This window comes from Symphodus melops (genome assembly GCF_947650265.1).
Source record: "Symphodus melops genome assembly, chromosome: 7".
Classification (NCBI taxonomy): Eukaryota; Metazoa; Chordata; class Actinopteri; order Labriformes; family Labridae; genus Symphodus; species Symphodus melops.
Window position 1 is genome coordinate 17,960,163 of NC_136697.1, and position 27,430 is coordinate 17,987,592.

Consider the following 27,430-nt stretch of genomic DNA (forward strand, 5'->3'; position numbering starts at 1 on the left):
CTCTTTCTGTCAGATAAATGTAACAGGGCCACTGTGCTAATGTGAGGCACTTCTGACAAACAATAACGTCACACTGAGGTTTTTAGTCTGACAGGAACATCTTGTGACAAACCTTTTTCTTTTCTTTTTTTCTCCTATATGCCACCAACAACACCTTTTAGAGGTCTCAAGTATTGCCTGTAATCTTTTAGTTTCTGTCTTTTTGTTTGTTAAAGAGTGTTGTCATTAAAAGGATTGTTTGACGTGCAGTAGTTGCAGAAGTGGTTTTAAACCAGCGAGACAAGCTGTGAATTTCTCTCAGCACGTTGTTCAACGCTTAAACAGCTAACCGTGTGAGTGAACCTCAGGGGGATGAAGAGTAACAAGCAAAGTGATAGTTTACAGATCCTGCAACAAGATGACCTCTGGTTTTATTGAACTTCAGTACATATGCTCAAAAGACAAACATACGCAGGTATAATCCAATACAGTGTTTTGATGTAGTTCCGAGGTGTGCCTGTGGAGATGAATATGCCTCGGCAGCAGCCAACCTCAGCCGTTCATTCATTGCAGTAATGAGTCAGAGGGGCTCTCCCTGTGGTGTACACTTGATGGTGAACAGCTTCGACCTCCAACATTCTGTCTTGTTAGAAGAAGTGAGAGAAAAGTCCACCTTTCATCTTGCTCTGTTTGTGGCTTTCCTATATATTTTTTACACTGTAAAACTGCTCGCAGTGAAAAAACGCATCAACATAAAAAATAAATGGAAGTAACTTTCATTTTTAAAGAAATCTGACCGTGAGTTTCCTCCTCTATTTTGTCGGCCTGTGCTTTTTAAACTGTGTGTCACTCAATATGTCCCTAGAATACAGTACAAAAAGAAGCTACTGTCACTTAAATCCAGGGGGAATAATGACATATTTATTCTTACAGTGATTAAAAGGATGGTTCCACTAATTAGCTTTTCAGCGATACAGCAATGTCTGATCTGTGTTATGATTACGGCATTCGATTTATTATCCTGTTGTTTTAATCTGCTGTTAGTATTTTTTAATAAATGTGTTTTTTATCTTTTTTTATCTTGTCTCTTGCTGGGCTGATTGGCACTGACGACATTTTGTGGTCTTCAAACAATAAAGTGTCTTGTGCTTTTGAAATCTCACCAAAAAATCATGAAAAACGAAGAATGCAGCCAATCTCACCAAAAATCATGAATTTATCTGCATCTCTAAAGGAAACAAAGACAGTGTAATAGGATATACATGACAGATTGATAATTACACTGTACAGAGGTATTCCAGTGTCTGTAATCACGGATTTAATCGAAGGAGTTAATTTAGCATTTCGACACACATTTTTTTCCTCTATTTATTACTTGAATCCTTTTGACTAATTAAGAAGCAGATGTCTCGCTCAGGCTCACTGCTGTTTAACAGATTTATCTCATTAATATGTGAGCTGCACATTTCAATGGAGTGTGAAAAATATGGACAGCAACTGGAAGAAATACAACACCTCAAACACTGAGTAACAAGTTATTTAAGCTTCAGCAAAGAAGAAAAAAAAAGTTGGTATAGTATGTTCTAACGAAAAGGAGCTTCAGTATCCAGTGTTGTAATTGTATTAATGCATAGAGAATAGTTCAGCATGATTTGTTTCTCATCTGCTACGCATCATTTGTTACAGCTTACCAGCTTCACTCACTCAGATTGCACTTTGGATGTTGATATACGTGTTTTGCTTGTCTTATGTTCTGTGTGCACACTCATGCTTCTTTACACTAAAGACGTTTCTAACAGTTAAATAAAGTTATAAGAATTTGAATTGAAATGAAAAATTATGATTTTTCAATCTTGGAACCTACGGCTATTTGTCCGAAGTTTTATATCACTGGGATTGATGGCTAACTAATCGGTATTTCACACGAGTTTAGCCAGCGATTAGCCTTTAACAACTTCCTTTACTTAAGACTTACTGCAGTGTTTGGATTAACAGCAAGGCCGAATATAACATTATATGAATTTCGTGATACTCTTTTTGGGTTCTGTCTGTACTGTATAAAGGACGTTTTTCCTTGAAAGTGTTGTCACACACTTGCTCATTGGTGGATTTCTTTTTGGTCACTCTCTGAAAAGTAAAGCAATGAGTACACTCTCTCTCTTTTAATGTAAAGTGCCATTAAAGAAATTTTAATTTGATTTGGAGCTACATTAATAGACATTTGATTGGTTAAAATTTGTTATCACTGTAATATTATTCTGTTCGGAAACGATTAAAGATGGCAGCCTATTTAAATCATTTTTCGAGAGAGTTTTATATCATCTATCATTCATTTTGATTGTGGTAATAACCTGAATGCAGATGTGTTGACAAGTCTGATCTTGTTAGATAAGAGACAGCTTATAGTGAAGTTGACTAACAGATAGTGATCACTACAGTCTGTTATATGCCACATGAAAGTGGGACGAGTCACCTGCCTCAGATTGTCACATCACTTCACTTGAACAGGGCTGTTGTGCCTTTACAGCTTAAAGAAGTGATTTCAGGTGTTTGGTTACACATGTGACAGACAAGGAGAAGTGTCTTGACTGAAATCCACCACCTTCTATAAATACTGCTCCTCCAGCTGCCCCCACAGCCCGTGCTTTATCTCAGAGAAGAAGTAAGTGTGACACCTAGTGGCCTTAAAAGAAATAACATGTATTTGTAATCTCCTTTCTTATTAAAGGAGGTGCATGTTTATCATCTATGATTTGGTGTCACAGAGTCATTCTTAACGAAGCATAATTGCGGTTGCTTTCATGAATCCATCACAAGACTTGTTGCAAGCAGGAACATGCACACTCAAGGACTAAATTATTAAGAAACCCGACCTTAATTATAGATAACCTGGTTTCTGCTTTCCCAAGCCAACAAAAGGAAACTACTTTATCCTGTGTGTCATTTGGAGCTAAAATATCTCACACTATGAATTTTAAACTATGAATCCTAAGGACAGAGTCAACAGGGGGTTAAAACGTTTTCTGTGCTCCACCATGTTGGCAGCTGAAAGGCAGGCACTCCATATTGAACTCTGATGGAGCCAAGTGTCCTTAGACTCTCTGGTGGAGGCAAAAAAAAAAAACAGCCTATCTGAAGAGATTGTTTTCACAGTATGCCGAAAACTAATTACAAGCAATAAATTAATTTCACGCTACTGCTTTGGAATTAATTGCATCTTCACAGAAGTGACTGGAAGTGATGGCTCAAGCAGCTCTGATAAGGGCGGACACACAAGCGGTTCTATTGAATTACAGGGCTTATCACAGTCATTGCTTTACATAAGGATGGCCGTGATAATCCTTGAAGAATTTATCTAAAACTCTGTTTTGTTGTCCTTTAATTTGTGGCTGAGGTATTTTAGTTGTGCTGCTCTCTTTACACACTCAAAAACACACGCACACCATATAGTGTAACAACTGAGCTTGCTGTTTGGTGCTGTAGGACTATACACATATTATTTGTTTTCCACGTTGTTTAATCTAAATGTAATAAAAGACTCAAGCCACATAAAGCGTCGCTGTTAAAATCTTTCTTCTTTGGACTCACATGATACATTTCACACCCATTGAATAGAATGCAGCTATAAATAAACTTGGAGCCAGATGATTTTTTTTTTTTTTTCACTCCTAGTATTCACTCCTAGGTCCTGGGTACCAGTCATGCACAAAGCCCTTTATTTCTGCTGATAATTAATCATAATTAATAGGAATAAAGACTGTTTATTGTTGAAAAAAGAGGCTAATAGAAAGTCCCTCACTGTGCTCGGGGTGGATAAATTTTGGGTTAACTGCTTTCTTTCATTATTTTTAAGTTAAGTGACTTTTCAAGATTCTCCTAATTAGCCCCGGTGGGATTTATGAGCAAGAACCTTTTGATGTTCACATCTCGTTCACATCCTCCCATAACAGTGTCAGTGTTATTGTAATCTGTGCAGATAACATTGTTGTATTTTTTAACAAGATTCCAGTGTTTGATCGCCTGGGAAGACGATTTCATTCCACGATTGAATCCCCTCTCCTCGTTCTCTGCTGTCATCTTTGATACTCATCATCACCACATTCACATGGCAGATGGTCTTTTCTGGACCTGATAATTATATATAGAGGTTCACATTTGGGATTCATCACAATAATGCACATTGTGTGCTTCGCCCTTACAAAGGTTGGTGTATTATTTGTTTTTTTTACTCTTTTCTACTTAATAATCCATCAGAATGAGCATAATGAGATCACAAAGTCATCTGGAATTTCAATTTGTATTTCCATACATTTGCTATACAGCATTATTTATTTATGGAGGTATATGCATAAAGTCACGTCGCTTGTTATCTTCAGAATTCCAGCTCTTTTTTAATAATCAATAATTCATCAGGTGACGTTGATTGGATACTTCAATGAATTTCATCCTTGTGGAAAAGCTGTTTCAACAGCGACAACTGCTAAGAAATGATTTTATTGGTAACAAAACAAAAGCTAATCACAGTTACAGTGAATTTTAAATGTAGGTCAGCTGGCACTGATAGAACTGGATAATTGCAGAAAGGGCACGATGACACTCTGCCTGAAAGTGTACCAACTTGCTTTGCAGAAGAGGTAAACATGCGCTAATCGGTGGAACATTGTGCCCTTGATATTGTGTAATGTCAGTGCCACACCCAGTAAATCATTCACCAGAGTACAACACAATGAACAACTGTGTCTTCTCCAGTATCCCCTGCTACCTTTCAGTGTAGTACGACGAAGCTTTTTTTTTTTTCATTTTACCCGTTAATGTTTCAAATATAACATGATATACAAATATAACACTATAACATTGCAGCTATCAATTGAACGTTTGGCGCATATGCCTAGGCTCCAGTTTTACTTTGAAATGCTTTAGCCTGAGCAGAAGTTAACAGAAACATTCTGTTAATTAGAAACATACACTACAGTCTGATTCCCTTTAACTGGCTTACTCAATAACTTTTTATGAATAAGTCAATTTCTTGTTTGAGTGTCAGCACTGTATTCAGACAGTTATAGGCTGTGCCAGTAACACCTCACTCCTCCCTTTCACGCCCTTGTGCCGACTTTGACAGGATTACTGTCTGAATGGTGCAACGACCTCTGTGACACTCCGAGCTAAAGCTACGCCCAACGCGGTCCAGAGTTACTCTGGAATGTGTTTGCACCGATAATTACTGTGTGACTTGGAAAACCCAGGAGAAGATAGTCAACACTCACATCTCATTTGAAATGAACCACTTTGGTTGGAAAATGGAAAAATGATTTTTGTCTTTTTTTTCGTACATGTTATTTATTTGTTCTTTCTTTAAAAAATATATACAAAGCTCTTAAATTTTGCAAACATTTAAAAACTACTAAAACAAATGGAAAAACTAATATTCATGGTGATGAAAGACTCAACGATACCATCAAATTACCCATAATTATTGATTGCAAACCCTCCACACACAACAATAACTAATATCAACTTGTAAAACCAGCTTTTGCAACCCTTTAAAAGGATATGCAGGTACAGCTGATGTATGGAAGGTTGAATAAACAACTCTAACAGCAAGTAATACATCACACACAACACAAACTATGTACAATTCACTGCATGCGCATAGTTTTCAGTGCAAATGACTTTTACCAAAAAAGCGGGGGTCAGGGTGGGGGCAATAAGCAAAAGCAAAGCAAGCAGTGCGCACACATTGACGCCACCTGCTTGCTCTTTTTCTTATTCATGTTCAGGGGCACACCAAGCATTCAGATCCAAGGCCTCTCTGCATCCTGTCCCGTGGAAAGTAAACAGCCTCATTTCTGGGCTTCATTGTTCATGTCTTTCTGCAGACTTCTGACAGACCTTTGAACTTTGGTCCCAGAGTGTTTAGGAAGTCAAGGTTATTATCGTCTCCGTAGTCACTGCAGCACCCAACAGAACCGGCCGCAGAACCTGCCCCCTCGTACCCGTAGGAGTGTATGATGTCTTCGGCGAACCGTCCGTCGTCCTCCATTCCCAGATAGGGCAGTTTCTGCAAAACAGGGAGGAAGGGGAGAGGAAGCTAGTTATTAACTGACATTGCTATGAGCGGGGTCCAAAATACACCATGTGAAAACACAAAGCTGTGAGGATATGAACAGTAGTCTGATATTACACTCAGAACAAACACCTCGCCAACAAGTTAGAAAAAAATAATAGGTCTCACAAAGAAGTTGAGAAATATTAAATTGTAGTGAGGATACTATCATGGTTATTAAACCTCAGAGAAAAGAAGGTGTACACATCAAGACATATTTCATTTCTACCACTTTTTCTGCCAGCTTCAAATCTCAGAAATAGTTGTCCTATTAAATACATTAAAAACAACACCAAAACTCATTTAAATAATTATAAAGCAACTTTACCTGTTGTAGGTAGCGTCCATTTGTGTTCCAGGTTTGAAGAAAAGATGAGTCCTGGGTGACGAACCTGTTGTCATAGCCCACACCACTACCAAGCATCTGTCCCCCGTTGTACTGTGAGCTGTACTGGCTCTCATACTGGCCAGAATAAAGATCGTTTGCTTTGACACCGGACGTATATATCCCAATGTCATGTGCACTCATGCCTCCCATGTTGCTGTTGCTAGCGGTCCCCTGCCATCCTGCATTCAATCCCTTGACTGAGCCCTTCACTGCTGCATCGGTAATAGTGGTGGGATAATTAATGAGACTTGCATCCTGCGGAGCAAAAACAAAAACGAAATATCAAGCACTGTAAAAAACAGGATGAAAATGACAAGGGCGGGGGCGGGGGGGGGGGGGGGGGGGTATGCTAAAATATAATCCAAGGAGCTGCTTTCATAATTTCCTCACCACTTCCTCCCCTGGGGCCTCAGTGTTTGATTTGAGAAGGATTCCTCCACTATCTCCCACATCATCAAGTTCCACCTTGTCTCTCTTTGTTGCGCAGAAGAAGGCGAGGAGTAGGCCTGTGATAACAATGCAAAAATATCAGAAAATGAGTGCACAACGAGTGCATTTATGCTACACAGCTCTGCAGGTATAGAGAGCATTATCCGAGGTAGCATAAAGGCATTGTACAGCGTAGAATGCTACATCTGTGCCTAATGCACAATGCATCATTCAGTGACAAACCTCTTCCTTTCTATCACTCTTCTTCAGCTTTAACACATTCATGAGGTCAAAATTCCTGTTTCTAATCTACACAATTCTCTCAGCAAAAAAAAAATGACGGTGGGTGTACTCACAGAGCAGGAGGAGGAGGGCAAGAGGCAACAGCAGAGTCAGTATACCCAGTGGCCCCAACGACACAGAGTTCTCCTTGGCCAAGCAGACGCCGTTCTTGCACTGGCAAATCCTTACTTTGGCTATCTGTGTTTCGCCAGAGCCCTGCAGATCTTTAATGTCTATGGGAACATTGTGTATCCCTCTAGGAAGCTCTTTCAGGTGCTTCAAGGTAGCTGCTGTGCCTAATGAGGAAAAAAAAAACATGTGTTCAAATTCTGAGGAGATATCAGTTGTCCAAGAAAATAACAATGCAACACTTGGACGTTAAACTTGAGTAAGCAATACATAAACTGCATAAATAATAAAGATCCATTGATGTGAAATGTTTTAAAACGAACTGGAGTCCACCAACACTGAGTATATGTTGATGTTTATTATTTAAGTAAAATAGGATTTTTAAAAAAAGCTCTTTAAGGTGAAATACAGGAGTTTTAAAGTGGGGTCTTGCTTTTTCTTTTTTTCTGAAATACACCATGTGAACTATTTTTCTATCACAGCTCATATTGGTATCAGCATCAACAACATGTCAGTTAGGCCTGCTGCTGGCTTGTTTGCTTACTAATGAATACATCTGTTGCAAGTTTCATTGAGTTTAATGAAGAAAAAAAAACATGTTTATGAGACTGTGAATTCATGACTAGAAACCTGAGTCTTGGATGTCTTGATGTTTGCTTTTCTTTCACTGCTGTTGAACATTTGGCCAGTAATCTACATGTCATGTGAGTCGCTGATAAAGAATGAATATTTATCCAAAATGCCCTATAAACATAATTCAACTATGCACATGTAGAGGACATGGATACTTACCATTATATCTTGTCAAAGACCAAATGCCATCTTTATTTTCTGGCAGATTAAAGCTGAAGGGAGCAGAAAAGGGTTTCTCGTCGTTGTCTTCAGCCAAAACCAGCACGGAGCCCAACTCTCCCTCCTTCTCGCAAATTATCAGCTCGCCATCGGGGATTGTCGGCATGTTGTCGTTGCTATCTTCCACCACAATGATGACTGTGCCTGTGCCTTTCTTGTTGCCTGAAACCCATTAGAATGACATTAGTAAATATGTTAAACAACTGAGGGTATGCTGGTACTACTAAGGAAAAGAATACAAGATTGACTTAATTGGCTGCATTTTAGTTTCACTCAGGGAGTCACCCCACTGTATGTGCAAAATTAAGCAGCACGTGTATCACTGTCATGCCAGAGACTTGTGAGTCATTTCGAATGACTAGTCGTGTCGCATCGCATCTCGTCTCGTCAACAGGTGTTCTCAGGTAAGACAAAGCTGGGAGAAGTTTGTTGAGACAGATTCTAGCGAGGGTGGGGCTGGACTTCTTAATGCCATTTGGCGTGGTATCAATGCCAATAAGGGTTTGAGGTGAAATGACATGCAGATGAGACACTTTCGAAACCACAGCTTCCTTTGTAACAACATGATGAATAATTTGCCAAACCCAACAGATGGACCGTTTTTTAAGGGGTTGAAAATGTGAGTAAAGAACCCTGACGCTGTGTCAAAGCCGGTGATTTATGACGATGCAATAAGGTTCAGCCAAGTTATGGAAGCACTGGAAATACGATTTTATTATTACTCTGACATAATAACTGCTGGATTTCTGTATCTTTGCACAAAGAGGAAATAGAAAAGTGCAGCAATAACAACAAGCTACTTACTAGCATCAACGGCGTTTACGGTGATGTTGTAAACTCCATCCTGGACAAAGTGTGATTCTCTGTCAATAGTGTTTGCAACTCTCAGCTCGCCATTATCTTTGTTTATGTTGATCCAGGAGGCGGGATCTGTAACTTTGAAGTACCTGAGAAATAATGAGACAAGTACTTATGTATTAGTATAACCCTGGACTTTGCAGTGAAAGTCTGCCCTCCAGTGTTAAAGAGGAGCAACAGAAATGTATGTTGGGGTCTTGAGGATTTTCTGTAAAACACATTTCTTTTAGTCGAATGTTAATAAGATTGTTTACTTGATGCCGTCGCTGCTTTTGGTCTCTGGATCAATTGCCTTGTAAGTTCCTATCAGTGTGCCGTTTGGTGTGTTCTCTTTGACGGTGTAGCGGACTGTAGGAGCTGTGAATTCTGGGCCCTCATCGACATTAGCGACGTCTACATTCACAGGGATGGTCTGCCATGTCGCCGTGGTGCCTTTAAGGTCAGCTACATTGCGCGCCATAATCTCAAGATTGACTTTTGGAGACTTTTCAAAATCCAAGGGCTGTAACAACAGGAAGGGAGTTGATTGTGTGTGTGTTAAAGACATTAAATTTCCATTATAACAAAGTCTAGATGTCTTATTTAAAAGTCATTATTTCTTCTTCCCTCTAATAATGATAATCACATGGAGTCTTACCTTTGTGACATACAAAAGACCCTCATTTGTTTTGGGGTCAGTGTCAACTCGAAAATTGTCCTTCTCCTTTCCACTAGTGATGACGAATTTTGAAATCCAGTTTGGTGTGTTAATTAAATCCTTATCTTCCACGGGAATTCGGAGGATCAGTTTTTCACTTTCATTTTCTTTGACACTGGCTTGATACTGAAAGAGAAGGGGAAGTTGTTCAATTGCGGGACAGCTACATTTTTAAATCAAAACAGTTTAAAATAAAACACCCACTGTGAACTTGCAGTGCAGTGACTAAAAAAAACGCCATATATGCAGTTGAAATGTTATTGTCACAAATCCTTATGTGAAGCGAATCATTGCAAATCACTTACAGCTGATTTAGTAAAAGTTGGTGGGTGGTCGTTGATATCAGTCAGAGTAATGGCTGCTGTTCCTGTGTTGGATAGACCATTGGCTGCACCTCCCATATCTTTTATTTGTACTATTACTGCGTAATTGTCCTTCACCTGAGGATAAAGTATGACAAAACGAGACAAGAAAAAGAAAACGTAATTTAAAGCTGAGCCAAACCAGGATAGTGCGTTTGTGTTATCCATTTTCCATTTTTCCATGTTGGAGTAAAATAACTGCTCACCTCTCTGTCCAGAGTGTTAGTTTTTGTGGTGATGACGCCTGACATTGATTCAATGGCAAAAAGGTCTGTGTTACTCAAGAGAGAGTAGTTGATTAACACGTGGTCGGTTCCTTCTTGGTCTCTGTCCGTAGCATTCACCTTCCCCACGATTGTACCTGTGGTGTCATTGAGTTCGTTAGACTCTACCTTAAAGTCACACTCTGTAAAATGACAGCTTTGTATTTCATATTTCTTACCTGCTTTGCTTTTCTCTGGCACAGTGAACTTCAGAGGGTCTTTGAATGTTGGAGCGTTGTCATTCACATCATCAACGAGTATTTCGATGTCTAAGGGCAAGTCTGTCTCTGCATTTGTGAATTTGTTGAAAACTCTGACTATGACCTGTGAAGAATACCGTCAATTACACAAGGATGACTCAAAAAAGGCGCAAAGTATATCAAATGAAGATTCACAGTCAGATTATGAATTAAAATATATAAGGTTATCTTCACTTTAATATCAAATTCGAGCAATCAAAGAAAAACAATTAACAATACAGTTACACACTTGTTCCAACAATTAATATTTTAATCATCTAAAGATTTGGATTTCAACTTTTGACTAATATTTCTGATTTGTATGTGACAGTACACACAATTAAATATTAAAAATGAAAATTATACAGTTTTTCAAACTATTTGGAAGGTTAGTCAATTGTTTATTTCCGGCTCATTTCACACTTACAACAAACTTTGGGTAAACCTCACGATCCACACTCCTGTGCACAGTCAACATCCCAGTATTCGGATTAAGAGTGAACACTCCCACTGGAGGAAGATCCACACCTGGTCCAGTTAAGGTGTAGTACACATCGTGATCAGATGCCGAGTCTGACACAATCTAGAACAAAAAACACAATTAATGATGGGTTTTTTGAGCCAAGGAAACAGGCATAAGAGGACAGAAATTAGAGGTGCATTCAAAAAGAAGATCTGGAAATGCAAGTGAGAACAAAGCACGTGAATTAATCCTTGCGAAGAGTCAGCCAAAAATGTTCTAAGAACAAGGTGTGTCTGGGTGTGTGAAAAAGATAATCTGGGGGGGAAAACTTGTAGTACAGCAAGGAGAAAGGAAGAGAAGTTGAGGATTTAGATCCTGAATAAAGCTATGAAGAATTATAAGTCATTGAGTGTAATGCTTATTACATAAAGTGCAATGTCAAAGAAGCTTTGATGATTACCTTTTCAATGTCTTTAGGATAAGGGCCAACATCATTCTCCAATATGTTGAAGGGAGGGGGGCTCCAACGCCTCTTGGAGCGCTTGAGGAAGACTTGGTCTGGCTGCTGTAACATGCAGGAAAAATTCATCATCAATCTGACCTTCATATCTCCGCCATTAACGCATACAATCTTGCTTAAAAACGTACCTTCTTTCCCTGCATTGTATTGTCCAAAAGGTGCACTGCAACCATTCTTTGCTGGCCAGTGTTGTCCTCAACATACACGTGAAATATCCGCCCGGTTGTGGCTACTGACACAGTAGTTACAGCTTCGACTGTACCATTACTGTATATTCTCAAACTGTCATCATGTACACTGAGCTGTACTGACTTGGAGTCGCAGTCGGGAAATTCCACTGAGAAAACGAGAGAGGGAAAGGTGTAATGTGGTTACAAAGGGTAGTATATTGGAAACGGTATTGGTTAAAGGTGTAATGAAAGAAAAAAAAAAAAGGTTACAGAGGAAATAATCGTTTAATTACCTGTTGTAACATATTGTCCAGCCGAAATTGTGTGTGGCACGTACAGGTTCAGAGAGCTCGGGATGTAACACGACTCCACACCGGACAGGATCTGAAATAGGAAATCAACCGTCGAGTGACTTTCAGATATCGAATAAAGGACTGTTTGTTTCAAGAAAACGGCCTCTTTTTTTGGTAAATAGGTACATTATCCACCTCAGTACGGATAGAATGAAAGTGTACTCTTATATCTGAAGTGCAGAAAAGTTTTCTTTGAGTAGGATACAATGCATGCACAGTGAAAGAGGAAGCACTTACCAACAACGCCAGGAATATGTTGAAAATTAAAACATTCGCCATGTTTGGCAGCCCTTTGAAGTGGCCCCGCAGAAGGAAGCTGTGTGAAAGTTTTGACGTCCACGGAGTGACAGGAGATTGATTGGTGTCGCCGTTAAAAGTCCCAAAACTGAAGGTCCTCGCCTCTTCGTCCACTCGCGCCTTCTGTCAAGCGGACTTTGCTCAGAGTGTCAGTGTCAGTCGCTCCCGACAGTGAGTCAATAAAAAAGAAAGACACACCTTTGATACCACACCCAAGCCTGTGAACCTCCCTGCATGGGAAGGATCAGCAGGCAAAGCACCTTCAGGGCAGGGCTCACTACGTGTTGTGTGCTGCTGTTGTGCTGAACAAGGACATTCCTAGATGTTGGTAAATAGGCTATCCGCCAGCAGGGGGAAGCATTCTTCCAGATAATTTAATCACTTTCAGACTGTTGCAAAGCACTAAAACAAAAGCTTGACACCATATAATTTTCCTTGCAATAGACATTTTTTGGACCATCTGAGATTTAACGGCAGAAATATGTATTTCAGGGACAGTATAGCCTTCTTATTTCTGCTGACTATTGTTTTTTAAAGGCATGCAAAATGTTGCAATGCCTCTGTCCATCCATAAGATAGTCACTGGTTTGTCAGTCTTTGTCAGAAGTATCTTTCTGAGAAGCCTCTCCCAAGAGATTGACCCCTGCCTGCTCCTCCCTCTCTCCTCTGCGGCTTCACTGAAGCATTCTGCTCAGAGGAACAGAATTGGGCTCCTCACTTAACGCCACTGGAATGTGTGTTGAATAAAGCCTGGCTGTGGGGGAGGCTCTGCTCCCACAGTGAAGCATTCACTATCTCTATAAAATACTGATAAAAAAAGTGAGGGCTGTCAGAGCCACTAACTCTTGGCCCCTGTCTGTTAGCACATGACGTCCAGTTTGGATGGACTGAAATGGAGTAGATGTTGTTTATACATTCATAGGAAGTCTGCCTGCAACAGGAAAGGTGCAAAATGACAGGAAGACTGAGCTGCTGTGAGTCAGGGGTGTGAGCATAATGAAAAGTCTTCAGTCTGGGAGTCTTAACAGTGAAAACACTGAAGTCTCTCCCAAGATGAAATAATAATAAATGATCTTTTAGGATTCATGTTTGGACATAGTATAGGTTTAAACAGATTAGCCTATAGGTTTCTAGTTATTCTCAATGCAACACTAAGTCTGACTTTACCCTCCCACACTTTCCATTTGTTGTGGTTACAGAAGTTACAACAGAGGTGTTCTGATTTAACAAAAGCTTTTCTTTGTAACTGTTCTGCTTTAGTGGTAAAGTTTGGAGAAAATCAGATGTGATTAAGTTCTCAGGAAGACTCTTGACACATAATTTTGTCACATCCAAAAGTTGTCCATGCGTCACTACTCTATGTCTTCATAGTATTCAGCTTTAACTGGAATAGATGTTAGCTTTGTAATTTGACAAATCTATATATTTCCTGTCTAACAACAGGTGTATCATGTTGTGAAATCTGATCAAATGTATGTAAATTGGCTGCATGACGATAGCGTCTCCTTTGTGCTGACAGGAATTGCCACAGGGCTCATGACAAATGTTTTCAAACAATGCGTTAACAACATGTGACAGAAGACACTTCCAGTTCATTTTATGACAGTGACATGAACTGCACAACCCAGGGGGGGTTAGAAAGTGTTTTGAGTGCCCTTGATTCAACTACTCCACCCTTCTCTCCACTCCTGTTGAATTAACGCCAGCGAGAAGCAGGGAGGGGCATTCACGTCATGCGTGAGGGCTCGTATTCGGGTGAGACAAATTGCTCACTGGTGTCTGTTTAGAAAATCATGTGACTAATAGCTATGTGGTCATTGGTGCGTAATTCTTCAACACATGGGCATACTGAGATGCACTGATACCAAACATTGGGAAGTGTTCCAGTTACCAGGTGTGTTTCTGGTTTGAGTTGGCACTTCTATCTGGAGCACGCAACCACAAAAATCCAGCAATAAATATGTCATTTTCAAGTATGTCTGGAGACAGCCAATCTCATTTACATTCTTGCATATGATTTCTTCACACAACTTCATGGCTATTTTTTTTCCTTTGGAATTATACTGCAGTAGTGAGAAGAGTTTATTTACCGACGTAGTTCATGTGGACAAGACATCAGATACACCTCTCAGTGTTACACAATTAGATTTGACATGATTCCAAATGACAGTTTCCAGAAACAGCCATAAAGTTGTTAAAACTCATAAAAAAAGATCATACTAAACCAGCCATTATAACCCTAATGAAGGTGAGGGAGCTGTTATAGTGAACTGATTCAGATTAGGAATTTCAATTTAAAAAAATAGAGTAGGCCCACTTCAGTCTCAATCTTGATGGTCTTGTTCTCTATCTATCCTCACTCGTTGTCTTAAAGTGGTCTTAAAGTTGTTTTACTGTAGTGTTGCCTGACCACTGTTCCACTGGTCCCACCAGTTGCAGGTTGGCATAGAGCTGTGTTGACAGATAACGCATCCTACAAAAGCTGTTTGGTCACTTAAACTGGACAGAAATTTGACACACCCAACTCAGGTAACATGCCTATGGTAACAGGCTTGCTCTGTTGCATTTTCATAATGAATGAAACACTCAGCCTGTGCTGGTCGAGACAGGTTTTTTTACAACCTAATCTGATATATCTATATTTTTGAGCCCATCAGTACATCAAGTGTTAGTTTCTGCATGTTTATAACATATGCATCTTTCCAGAGTGCAATATTATCATCTTGTCTATCATAATGTGTCATTGAAACCACCCATTCACCTTTGTGCAGCTTTTACTGTTAGATACTGATAACATTGAGAAACAATGTTTTTATTACTCTCGTAAAAATCCCTCTCACTGGGAGTGAAAAACACACAAGAATAGAGGTGAATTTGATATACTGACATAAATCCATAAAACTTCCTCTAATATAAATAATAGCCTCATCAGAAGAGATAAAACTGATACTACACTGACATCCTGATCCACCTCGACACTGGGAGTAAACGTTGCATGTTACTTGGCAACACAAACCTTTTTTCTCTGCCAATATAGACCTATTTTCTGTTAAACTAACTCTCAATGCCTATAGGCACACAAACACACGTACACACAAAACACACTCACACAGTCTAGTGTGCAGCAAAATGTTCAGCAGCTGTGTTTCAGAGTCTTGACGAACCAAGAAACTGGAATTTGGAGGCAACGTGTAAAGTTTAACAGGTGAGGGAGAAAGATGATCCAAAGAGATGCCAATAGTCCACATATTCATTTTTATTTTTATCTTAACCCAACTTTCAAAAGTTCATTTGCTTATACATTATAATGTTTGTAAACGGTTTTTCATAAAATACCAGTTCACACATTTGCACCAATGGATTTCCAATAAATCATGTCAATGTGCTTTTCATGTTTTTTGCTGCAAGTTCAGAGTAACTTTCCCCCACTGTCTTGTCTGTTTTTTGTATCCTCCTAAGAGACAATAGGCTGCTGAACACAAGTATTACAGCTATGCAGCACAGGACATAATGCCTGCCTTCTCTCCTGTTATCAGCAGTCGCCTGTGAGCAATCAAACAGAGGGAGGGAGGGATCCGCCTTGCAGTAAAAGTCCCAACCCAGCCATAGGGTCAAAGTCTGTACGAAACCAACGGTAGACGACAGTTAGTGTGAACTTCACGCCATTTCACTTCAACAGGAGGGTTAACTATTTTATTTTTCTTCAAGCCGGTATGACTCCACTGCTCAAAGGCTGCCTTTTTATTCTCCTCGCGTCCTTCATAACGGTGAGCAAACGTCTCCGCTTCATATTGTAGACGTATGTAGACGACTTTATTGTTTGTATTGTAAGCGATGTTAAACAGGTGTGGTTCTTCCATGGAGGATATTTAGCCCAGATGTGCTTTCTTTTTTTTCTTTCTTTTTTTGTTGTTGCTTGAAGTAACATTTGAACCACAGTTCATGCAGCACGGGAACGAAATGAAAAGTTAATGCGCAGTCTCTGTTTACATGGACACTCATGTATTGTATTGAAAGGTGACGGAACAACTCTTTCTTTGTATCGTCTCCATCAAAGCAGCTTTTCCTAATTGTTTCCCGGATTAGCGGATGTTGGAAAAAAATGAAGAGGCACGAAAAGAAGTTTGAGGCCACTATCATGTCGTTTTTAACATTATTGATGACGTAGCCTAAGATGTTTCCAATTGTGTTTTTTTAAGGAATAAAAGTCATTTTTCCCCTTTGAATAGTTAATACAAATAACTGAAGAATACAGTACATTTATCATTATTTTTGTATTTTATTATTTCATTATTATTACAAGACATGTTCACTTTTTTAATAAATACAGAAAGAGAATGAATTTGCTCCATGATTACATTTATAAGGAAATATACAAAACCCTTGGATTCTCAATGTGTCAAACTCATTTTATGCAGGTAAATATGCAAAAGGAATGTGTAAAGCTGGATAACTTTGTTTTTGATACTGATTAAAATGGTCTCTTCCCCTTTGTTTCTTTGCAGCTTGTTTTGGTGAGCGTAGAAGGACATGGGTTCCACAGACAGAAGAGAGAGTGGATCGTTGCTCCCAGAAAGCTGAAGGAGAACCATGATTACACTGGACTTCAGAGCATTGCCAGAGTGTGTACTTTTCTGTTTAAACTTTAAACCATACTTAATTCAGAACAATATAAGAACGCTTTAAAGTAAGTCCAAATACTTTGTCTTATGGCATCATATTTAGGAGGGAGTAACTTTACTTGGAACAGCTGCACAGATACTGGGGAACTTACACATTCAAAATGAGTCAAAATGTAGTATTCATGACAATGAATACGTCTTTGTTCTTATTGCGAAACATGACATCTTTGTTTTATGTTCTTTATCTATAGTCATAGCGCAGGTGATTTTAGGTATGTAGGATCCAATCCAACTATTGGCTTTGATAGAAAACAAGCAAGGGAATGTTTTCTTAAACTGATGTAACTGCATTTCAACTTACAATATATGTATCATGTCTTAGATATCCAATTAAGTTTTTATGTGTTGTGTTTTTCCATTTATTTTTCAGATCCGCTCTGATAAGGAGAACTTTACAGAAATAATGTATTATCTCACTGGCCCTGGTGTTGACCAGGCCCCTGAAGGTGTCTTTCAGGTTGATCGTAAGACTGGTTTTGTTAGGATCTATTCCATCCTGGACCGAGAAAAGATCCCTTTCTATTATGTAAGAACAAACACCCATTCGATTTAAAACATCTTAAGGACATACAGCTCTGGAAAAACTTCCAACTAAAATGAAATTTAGGGGAATTTTATTGCCAGATTGCCAATGTTGAATGGTCTGTTAATTTCTTCCACAGCTGTATGACCTAGCATGAAGCTAAACACTTGAGTGATATTAAGAACTATGATGTTTATTTTTGTAGTTAAAAGGCTTGGCTAAATATAAGGACGGGACTATAGCTGAAAAGGATCTTGACCTTAAAATTACCGTTGTGGACGAGAATGACTGCCCCCCAATCATTGCAGTACAACAAATTGGATATGTGAATGAATCAAGTTCAGCAGGTACTTTGTGCTCCTAGTGTTCTTGTAAACTTGTAACATTTGAGAGTATTCCATTTAATCCTGTAATCAATAAATTGATGTATTGTTTCATTGCTCTGGTGTTTTTTTTAGGTACTGTTGTGATGAAAGTGATAGCCACTGATGCTGATGAAGAGAACACAATACACTCTAGAATCAGTTACAAAATCGTGGGGCAGAGTACCGCTGCCGGGATGTTCCTCATAAACTCTCAGACTGGAGAAGTCATGGTTCGACAAAACACTCTGGACAGGGAGGTGAGGCACTTCACTTACCTGAAATGATTCTTTTGCAATAAGTCACAACTACTTGCTGTTGGAAAAACCTTTTAAAAAGTAAAATCTTTTTGGACAGTAATCACCCTGTGTACATATTCCATTCGGTCTTACTTTGCTTTGATAACCTTGGCTTTTAGTTTATGGATAAGTCTATACTCCTCTCATTTTGTAAACTTTCTTGTTTTCATCGTTAACAGAATTCACCCAGTCAAAGACCTCAAAACATGTTTTAGCATAAACCATAGAACTACATTGTATTAATCACTGCATTGTATAATCTGTTTTCTCAGAGACAAGATACGTATAGATTGACCATAAGGGCCTCAGACCTGAATGGACTACCAGGAGGAAACACAGGAACAGGAGAAATCGAGATAAAAATTCTGGACATAAATGACAACATCCCGACCCTGGAAAAAGAATCAGTAAGTGTGACACAATTTCACCAAACAAAACTTCTTCATCAAAAAAAAAAAAAAAATCAGCTTCATAGATTTTAGAAAGCATTTTAAAAGAAACATTTGCTGCATGTTCTACCTGCAGTATGAAGGAAGTGTGGAGGAGAACACAGCCGGTGTTGAAGTGATGAGGATCAAAGCTCTGGACATGGATCTAATTTACACTGAGAACTGGCTGGCTGTCTTCGAAATCATCTCAGGAAATGAAGGCGGCTACTTCAGCATCTCTACTGATTCAAAGACCAATGAAGGAATTATCATGATCAACAAGGTAAAAAAAAGAGAGACTGAAAATGAATGGATATGATTTTTGTACATATTGAAGGCTAATGTCATCTCCATATCCTAAATCTACAGGCTTTAGACTACGAGGAAATAAAGACACTTGACTTGAAGGTGGCAGTTTCCAACAAAGCAGCATATAATTTTGGCAGCAGCTCCGTATCAGGAGGGTCAATAACCTCTAAAAACTACCCTGTTAAAATAAATGTGGTCAATCAAAAGGAAGGCCCCCGTTTCCAACCGAGTGTCAAAGTGGTGACAATCTCAGAAGACCACACATCTGTGTCCCTTAACCAAATCATCACCACATATGCTGCTATCGACAGCGACACACTACAAACAGCCACCAACGTAAGGTACGGCCACGAATTTTAAAAATCATATGCAAATGGGTTTTGTTTCTGAATAGATGAAATTTACAAGCACAGCGAGCTTTTGTCAGATTAAACATGGATTTTATAACAACAGATATGCCAAGCTCCACGATGAAGACAACTGGTTGATTATTGATGAAAAGACAGCAGATATCAGGCTGAACAAACTGCCAGACAGAGAGTCACATTTCTTGATCAATGGAACATATTATGCCAAAATTATATGCATCACTACTGGTGAGTTCTGGAAATATCAGAGTTATTATTCTCCAATTTTCTCCAGACTGGTTAAATATTGATCTCTCTTTGGTCTGGGTTGCAGACAGTCCCTCAAAGACGGCCACAGGAACAATTGCCATTCAGGTGGAGGATTTTAATGATCACTGTCCCAAATTGACCGCTACAACTCACACCATGTGCGTTGACGAGAATGTCATCTATATCTCAGCCGTAGATGAAGATGACTTCCCGAATTCAGCGCCATTTGATTTTACTGTGAATCATGAGAGAAGCCAGGGGAAATGGAATGTTGAGCCTCTTAATGGTAAGATTATTCAAAAAGGTATTGCTCTTAAGTGTTTTATTTTTTATCAGAATCCGTATTGGGTTTTGTTGCCAAGTACATTTACACATACAAGGAATATGACTGGGTGTATTGGTGCAAAATATTTAACAAAGGAAATAAAACAAAACTTACAAGAGATTAAATGAAAAACAATATAAGAAGCATATTTCAAATATATAAAATAGAATTTAAAAATGTCAAATATATATATATAAAAAAAGGAAAATGTACGAATTTCAATTAAAGAGGTAGATTTTGACAAATTGATTATGCGTCATTTTTAAACAGCTAGATTTATGTCAATTTTGTGTTCATTTTATCCCCTCAGATGAGTCGTACGTCATAAATCCTTGGCTGATTGTGTCCTGTATATCTGTGTGTACTATATTTTCTTAAGAATTCTTCTGTCTTCACTGGCTTACACACTACTTATGTGAAACCATACCAGTTAAACTTAGCATGTTGTTAGTCACCCTGTTGTAATCAGACCGTTGACAGCGATGATGGATGATTAAAAACACAATAGACATTGTCAGTCGTCGAGCCTCAGGTACATAAGTTTAGCCTGTTTAGTTACCTCTTAAAAACTCCTCATAGTAGGTTTGAGTCCCCTACTTTGAATCTTTTGAAATTGTTAATTTTATTTTCTTCTGATGTTACAAAATCTTTATGAATAACACAAACGTTTTTGAATTATAAGGGTCTCTGCAAAGATAGTTTCATTATAACCTCAAGGGTTTTATGCATATAATGCACCTAATACTTGTATTATTTTTTATATCTCTTTTCCACTGCATAGTTCTGTGCATTATATATGTTATTAAAAAATATTTTTAGAAATGACTTTTGTCATTAGTCATCTAGTGTTCCAGTTTCAAGCGATTTCTATTGTGTGTTAACTAATCAATCAGTTGTATTGGCCTTATCTGTGCGTTCAGTTAAATGTGATACTTTTCTTGTTGTGCAACACATTTGAAAATAGTGTTTGCCTTATCGTTCTTCAGAAACTGCAGCCATTCTGCGAGACGAAGCCAACCTGTGGCCAGGAAATTACAAAGTTGCAGTGAAGGTCAAGGACCAGCAGGGAAAGTCCTGTACTGATGTTCAAGTCATGGACGTTATTGTGTGTACTTGCACTGCCGACACTAAATTGTGTGCAGGACGCTCAACAAAGACTTCTGGTTTTGGAGCATCAGGTGTCCTGCTTCTGCTCCTTGGACTGCTGCTCCTACTGCGTGAGTAGAGTGTGATATTACTTTCTGCTTGTTTTTGTTTGTTTTATATAAATCAATAACATTCTCCTTCAAAGTCGCACAATAATTAGTTACTTTTCTTGCCATGAGTTTAATCTCTCTTTGAATGAAAGTAATTTCTTAAGACATGGCGTCATATATGTTGATTTTTTTAGTGGTTCCCCTTCTGCTGTTGTTCTGCCTGTGTGGAGGAGCTGCAGCTGCAGGGAATTTCAAAGCTATTCCATTTGATACAAAGCAACAGCTGATCTCATATCACACTGAAGGACAGGGAGAAGACAAGGTACTTTGATTAGTCCTGATGGGAAGGGCTCTTGTACAATATGTTGACTATTGTATTCAAATTTGCTTTTATTTGCTGCATCTCTGACGGGATCTCACATTTTTCTGGCAGGAAGTTCCTCTTCTCCCTGCCCCCGTGGAGGTTGATGGTGGCACAATAAATGCCAAGAACGTCAACACTTTTGGGGGAAAGGGGTACCTAGGAGGTCTTGTTGAACTGGGAGGTGCAGCCGGTGGAGGAGCAGCCGGTGGAAGAGTAGCCTTAGGTGGCTCCATCCGGACAACTGAGAACATGCATACGTACAATCAATACAACCAGTACAGTGGGCAAATGGAGATGGATTACATGGGTGCTGGAATGATGACTGGACAAGAACATCTTCACTCCAGACACAGTGAAGGGGTCTACGATGGGATGGCTCTTTCTGCAGAGTTCCTCGGAGAGTATTATTCAAGTGTACGTATTTAAAGTGACAGTTTGAAGTGTGATTTTGTATTTCTTGTTTGTTTCCTTTAAATTCTTAGGATAAGTCCATTATAACAGCAAGCATTAGCCGAAACGTCTGGAGTTTATATAGCTTAAAAATAATTTGCCCAGACTGTCCCTTAAACAGTGTGACTGAAAGACATAACATCAGGGAGTTTGATTGAGCATTGTTTGAGGACAAAACTGTTTCATTCTGTCACAGCTGAGCCGTTATCAACCAATCAATCAGTAAATTTATCAATCAGATTTAAATGTTTGTTGGCTTCACAACAAAGCATCAAACAGAAAAAAGACTCATTCAATAAAAACACACAAAAACAGAAACAGCAGTAATGTTATCATAAATAATATCCATCAAACAACAGATCTATTTCTTGCAATGCATCCGTATATAGTCAAAAAAGTTAAAATAACCAATAACCATAAATGTTTTGACGGATAAATGAACACTTTAATTATAAAACCAACACTATTTACTTGATAATTTTGTTCTTCATTCGCAGAAATCCAACCATGCTGCAAACCAATCCCACGAGAAGGATGCTCTGCTGATCTATGACTACGAGGGGCGGGAGTCCCTAGCAGGATCTGTAGGTTGCTGCAGCCTTCTTGAAAACGACAATGACCTTGCCTTTCTTGATGACCTTGGGCCTAAATTTAAAACCCTGGCTGAGATTTGCAAGGGTTCAACATTGGTGACCGAGTCGCTTGATGTAAGGGTTTCTGTCCCTCCTCTCAGACCAGTATCACCTGTCAGGCCCTCCACACACACCCACACCCACACAGAAACATTCAGGGACAGGGACCATGTCAACATCAACACCCTTAACACCTCCAATGTAGCATCTGGATCTTCCACCTTCATCCGGGATGAGCGAATCACCGAGAATTCAGCCACAACTCCCAGGGTTCATGTCCAGGACCAGTATGTGATTCCCAGTCAGACAGTGCTCGTACAGCAGCCAGCCATGTACTACGCCACTACACCCATGTATGTGGTCGAACAGAAGCCGCAAATGGTGCTGGTGTCAGGCACTCAGCAGGCAGTGGGTCAAATGGGCTCTGTAGGGCTTGGTCAGGGTCTGGTGCAGGTTGGTGGTATCCAAAGTTCTCAGGGTGTGGTCCTTGTAGATAGGCAAGTAGGAATGGGAGGAGTCACGGGGCATGTAGCACAAGGCCATACACAAGGAACAACATCCAGGTCCAGAAAGGTTCTGGTGGTAGAGAGCGGGTCATCAGGTCAGCAAGGTGCACACTTAGCGCAGGGCTATATTCAGACAGGAAATGGTTCTGCAGAGCACGGTATGGAGCTCAGAGGTCAAGGTATGCAGGTTGACACTCAGACTTTTTCATTGGGTTCTCGTGGTTCTAGTGGGTCTCATGAGGACGTTCTTATGGCGGCAACACCAAAGGTTCAGGGGAGCCATCGAGTGGTTGTGCAGCATAAGAAGGTATCAGTGACTGAGAGGAATGTTGAGTCAAGTACAAGAGCATAGTGCAATATGTGATACGCATAGAGAAAAAAAAGTTATTTTCTAGTGATAAAGCAACAAATGCTCAAGTATAAAAGAGTACACGACAGAGTTTCAAAACCAACATGTTGATAAAGATGGAGGGATTGCAATGAACGGGGGAAAAAATGGTAAAAGGAGAGTCGAGTCTGTAAAATTGCAATGCAAAACATATTGTCAAGTGACCACTTAGAAAGGTTAACACATTGAAAGTTAACAGATTTTTATAGGCCTTAAAAGACTTCTGTAGTTACACCCAAGTAAGGAAGGAAAAAAAAGAATGATCCTTCTGTGGTTCAACAATGATCAGTTAGGCACTACATGTCAGTCCTTAAAGCATTGTAATTATTGCTGGTACATAATAAGCATTCATCAAAGACGGGAAGAGCCAGGTAAACATAACAGAAGGGAATTCTGTTCTTCCTACAGCGTTTATCTGCCCAACAAACAAAAATTACAAACCACTGACTTAATTTCCTGGATAAAGGGATGCTGGATAATGTAAAATGCAAAGAAGAATTTTATCATGTAGTGGCAAGATAAGGATTCCGTGAGAGAATTCCCCTGGCAGGAGAAAAAGACAGAGGCTGCTCTGATTGTTACGGAAAACACTACTATTAAACCCCTAAAATGATTCTACCATTCTGTTAAAACCCGGTTTACTGCTGTTTTTTTCTTCCATAATCCAAGTATTTCACCTTAAGTCCTGTTAAAATATATGTATACTGTAGTTATATGATGGTGGTTTTGCAAGTGACTGAAGCAAAAAAAACAAAAAAACAACGATATGTAGTTTACATTTCTCCATGTTGAACACTAGATTAAGCGGTCTGTGCTGTGTTTTTTATTATTATTATTATCATTGTTGTAATTCTTAGATGCTTGGCTTGCTTTGTTTTATATTTTTCACACTAGCCAAGCTGTCCTGCTGACTCTGAGATTGTTGAACCAAGTTTAAGGGTAACTAATTAGGAGCTGTTTTATGGGTGGCCGCTGCTTCCTTGGAAACGGCTTGGATTGGAGATAAATGCTGTTTATACTGTAAAGCCAATGAAAGGGCCCCTTTTCAAAAGAACCAAATCCACTGTCTCGAAAAGATTTAAATCATTGAGATTGGACTCAACTTGTTTTTATCAGTAGACAATATAGTCATTACACCCCGTTAACCAAATAAGAGCTTAGAAACAGAGAACACAATTCTTTGCTATATTTTTGCACTCCTTTTATTATTTGTACTCATTATTTGTTGGTTTTTAATATCTTGCTTTAAATAATCCAACTATTAACTCCAAAAGATTAAAGTGCCAAATATGTACAATTATGTAAAGTATAAAATTATGCTTTTTTTTTTTACCAATGTAAATTTTAATTACCAGATAAACTGCAGATACCTTGCTTTCCTTGTGTGTTATCTTGTGCTTGTGTAAATTAATGATCATTTGAGTAGGTTGAAACTGCTGTTCTTGCCATATATCTGTTTTTTTGCCCTCTACTTTTCAGTATGAACTAAAGACAACATGTACAGTATGGCCTTAGAGCAGACGGATTGTGCACTAAAATATCAGTATTTGCCATGGTAATGATAAGGATTTTTTGGTTTTGTTTTGCACCTGCTGATATAATAAAATCAAATGTAAAAAAACAAACAACAACACTGTCATGACCCATAAATCTGTTTTTACAATTCTAACAATTTAGAGATAAAAACACAGAAATGCATATGACCCACTATCTGATTTATACACTACATATTTTGCAAACACTTTTCAAAAGGTTAATGAAATTATTATGGTGCTTTAAAGTGCTTGTCAAAATTCTCTACGAAAAAGCTCTGATTTTATTGCCCAGTAAAGTTAAGCTAAAGGTATTTTTAAGTAAATCTAAACTGGATACAGTTTAGTAAAAGTATATGAAAATCCAGTACAAGCTGCCTGGAACTCATTTCACAATTAAACATGGGGATCAAAAATTGATGCAGAAAAACAAGAGACATCTATTCTCTGAAACATTGTGCCAATCACAACAGAAGTGCAATGCTTCATTCAGCTGTTTGTTAAGAGCAGTTTGTCGACTCCAGCTGCTTGCCAAGAGACGAGATGAGGAGCAGGCTCCAGAGGTTTTGCAAGCCTCCTTCTGTACCAGATCTGTTCCAGATTTTGTTGTTGAATTATTTAAACCCAACCAACACTAACTCAGATGACATCAGCTGATTTCAACTTCATCTGGAGACCCCAGTGGAACTTTTTTTTACATACAAGTGACATTGGATTGAATTGATGTGTCAAACTAGTGGAGCTGAGTTGAATGTAAAAATGTGTTTCGGTGCCAGCCACATGGAGACAAGCGAGTTATTCACTTTGAAGTTGACAGGCTATTGGATGTCTTTGTGTCCTTCAGCGTGAAACAGAATCCCCAAACATTTCCTGAAGGCGTAGCCATCAGCATGATTGTGAATTAGGTCAAACTCTGATGAGAAAGCATATTTATTTGCAACCTCTGTTGTCAGATGATCTCTATGTAATTTATTAAATGACGAAAAAAAAAAGTGCAAAATATATTTCATATGGTAACCATTTAGACAAACAGGCGATGAAGTGTGTGATGGGTTGAAAACATATAATCTAGTCCTGTCGAAAACCTTCATTACACTCCCTGTCAGTTAAAAATGTCCTTCTTTGGTAAGGTTAAAAGGACAAGAGGCTTTTGCTTCAAACTTTTCCTAAAAAACACATTCCTCTGTCCATAGAACTGGTTCCTGTGCTGTTGACTGAAAAAGATGCATCCAGGCTTCACGTAAACAAAAAAGAGAAAGTAGAATATCAGGTTTCCCTGTTGGATTAGTGCACAAGTCAATGCAGGTACAGTCCAAGAGGGGCCTCAGACTGGTTTTAGCTGATCTGGACAAAAGACAGATCTTTAATCTTTAACATTTAAATGGAGACACAGTTCAAAGACCTGCTTTTTCTGTGAAAGAATGATCTTAACGTCACAATAGCACAAGAAAGATTTTACTTGGAGGAGGATTCACGAAAGTAAAGGGAAAAAAACGTGTTTTACAAGTATTTCAGATACTATTCAGACGCATTCAACCAGAGAGGGAGAGAAAGTAAGGGATGGGGGTATGTTCCCAGGTTGAGCTGATTCGTTCTGTCAGTAGAGATCAGTATGAATTTCACTGCTTACTGCAGGACTCCAATGTGTCTTGTTAATAATATCCACAGAAAGTGTGTCATAAAGGCTGTTTGATTTGAATATTTTATCAGTACAGGTCAAGGCAGTAGTTATCTAACACTGTTCCTGAGGCCTTCATGCGGGTCAGCCATGAATACAAAGTATCACGCACGGCAAGAAGGAGTTCTCTTTAGTGTCAGGGAAAGTTAACAATGAAACTTCATGAAACAAGCAAGGACTGTTGTTCTCAGGACATATTGAAAGAGTATTAGAAGATTCATAGTTTGAACTGTCATCTTACACTGATGAAGATTTACTTTATGCGTTCTTTTTATTTGCCAGTTTGTATTTTTAGTATCCGTTTGTGTCCGAGCAAAATCTTTGCAATAGATGTGGGGGTTTTTTTCCCTCAAGTATTGCTATACTCATTTTTCTATACACAGTAGTTTATGTGGCTTAACCCCTCTGCAAAGTTTTTATCTTGCCATTCATTTGATGGTAATGAAAACTTTTGAGAGACTATACCAGGTCCTTCACATATTATGTCATCCTATGAACATATACCTTTTCTTTTCCAACACAGTTGACAGTAGAACTGTTACATGGGAAACATCTTATGGCAACATTTTGTCTGCTGTTATTTGTTTTTGCATCGAATATTTCCAAATGTACAGGAGGTGAGTTAGAAACATTCTTTTCTTTCCTTTTTACCTTTAATGAAATCCCCCAAAAAGACAGTCGTGCCTCAGGGCAAACGTGCTGCACCATGTTCCCTCTCTGTGGAAAAAGAATGTTTTAGGATTTTGCTCATCGAG

At 38.9% G+C, this 27,430-nt stretch overlaps 2 protein-coding genes across 3 annotated transcripts; one reads left to right on the forward strand and one right to left on the reverse strand.

Moving 5' to 3' along the window:
• Positions 1–4,273: 4,273 nt before the first annotated feature.
• dsc2l (desmocollin 2 like) lies at positions 4,274–12,688 on the reverse strand. Of its 2 annotated transcripts, none has more exons than XM_079347750.1 (16): positions 12,325–12,688; positions 12,028–12,118; positions 11,693–11,901; positions 11,505–11,606; positions 11,009–11,164; positions 10,522–10,666; positions 10,286–10,440; positions 10,023–10,157; positions 9,658–9,843; positions 9,275–9,522; positions 8,967–9,109; positions 8,103–8,324; positions 7,256–7,477; positions 6,861–6,976; positions 6,411–6,725; positions 4,274–6,037 (listed from the first exon to the last, which is right to left on the reverse strand). In XM_079347750.1, exons 1-16 carry the CDS (start codon positions 12,364–12,366, stop codon positions 5,840–5,842), a joined length of 2,685 nt encoding a protein of 894 aa, XP_079203876.1. In that variant the 5' UTR covers positions 12,367–12,688; the 3' UTR covers positions 4,274–5,839. The 2 variants fall into 2 exon arrangements, with proteins under 2 accessions (XP_079203876.1, XP_079203875.1); XM_079347749.1 differs by having other exon boundaries at positions 11,505–11,609.
• Positions 12,689–15,970: 3,282 nt separating this feature from the next.
• Positions 15,971–25,096, forward strand: LOC306826748 (desmoglein-2-like protein). The gene is made up of 14 exons (XM_079348261.1): positions 15,971–16,151; positions 16,890–17,006; positions 17,437–17,592; positions 17,795–17,936; positions 18,048–18,211; positions 18,523–18,657; positions 18,776–18,961; positions 19,048–19,328; positions 19,441–19,583; positions 19,669–19,890; positions 20,916–21,146; positions 21,320–21,447; positions 21,559–21,903; positions 22,437–25,096. Exons 1-14 carry the CDS (start codon positions 16,098–16,100, stop codon positions 23,427–23,429), a joined length of 3,297 nt encoding a protein of 1,098 aa, XP_079204387.1. The 5' UTR covers positions 15,971–16,097; the 3' UTR covers positions 23,430–25,096.
• The last annotated feature ends 2,334 nt before the right edge of the window (positions 25,097–27,430 follow it).

Bases quoted from the DNA above. Each gene is read 5' to 3' on its own strand.
- dsc2l (XM_079347749.1), bottom strand. From the start codon at position 12,366: ATGGCGAATGTTTTAATTTTCAACATATTCCTGGCGTTGTTG. The intron at 10,667-11,008 runs GTAAGTGTGAAA...TATTCTTCACAG, and splicing joins AGGTTTACCCAAAGTTTGTT to GTCATAGTCAGAGTTTTCAA. The intron at 6,726-6,860 runs GTGAGGAAATTA...TTTGCTCCGCAG, and splicing joins AGGCCCCAGGGGAGGAAGTG to GATGCAAGTCTCATTAATTA.
- LOC306826748 (XM_079348261.1), top strand. From the start codon at position 16,098: ATGACTCCACTGCTCAAAGGCTGCCTTTTTATTCTCCTCGCGTCCTTC. The intron at 18,962-19,047 runs GTAAAAAAAAGA...CTAAATCTACAG, and splicing joins GAATTATCATGATCAACAAG to GCTTTAGACTACGAGGAAAT. The intron at 21,448-21,558 runs GTACTTTGATTA...TTTTTCTGGCAG, and splicing joins AAGGACAGGGAGAAGACAAG to GAAGTTCCTCTTCTCCCTGC.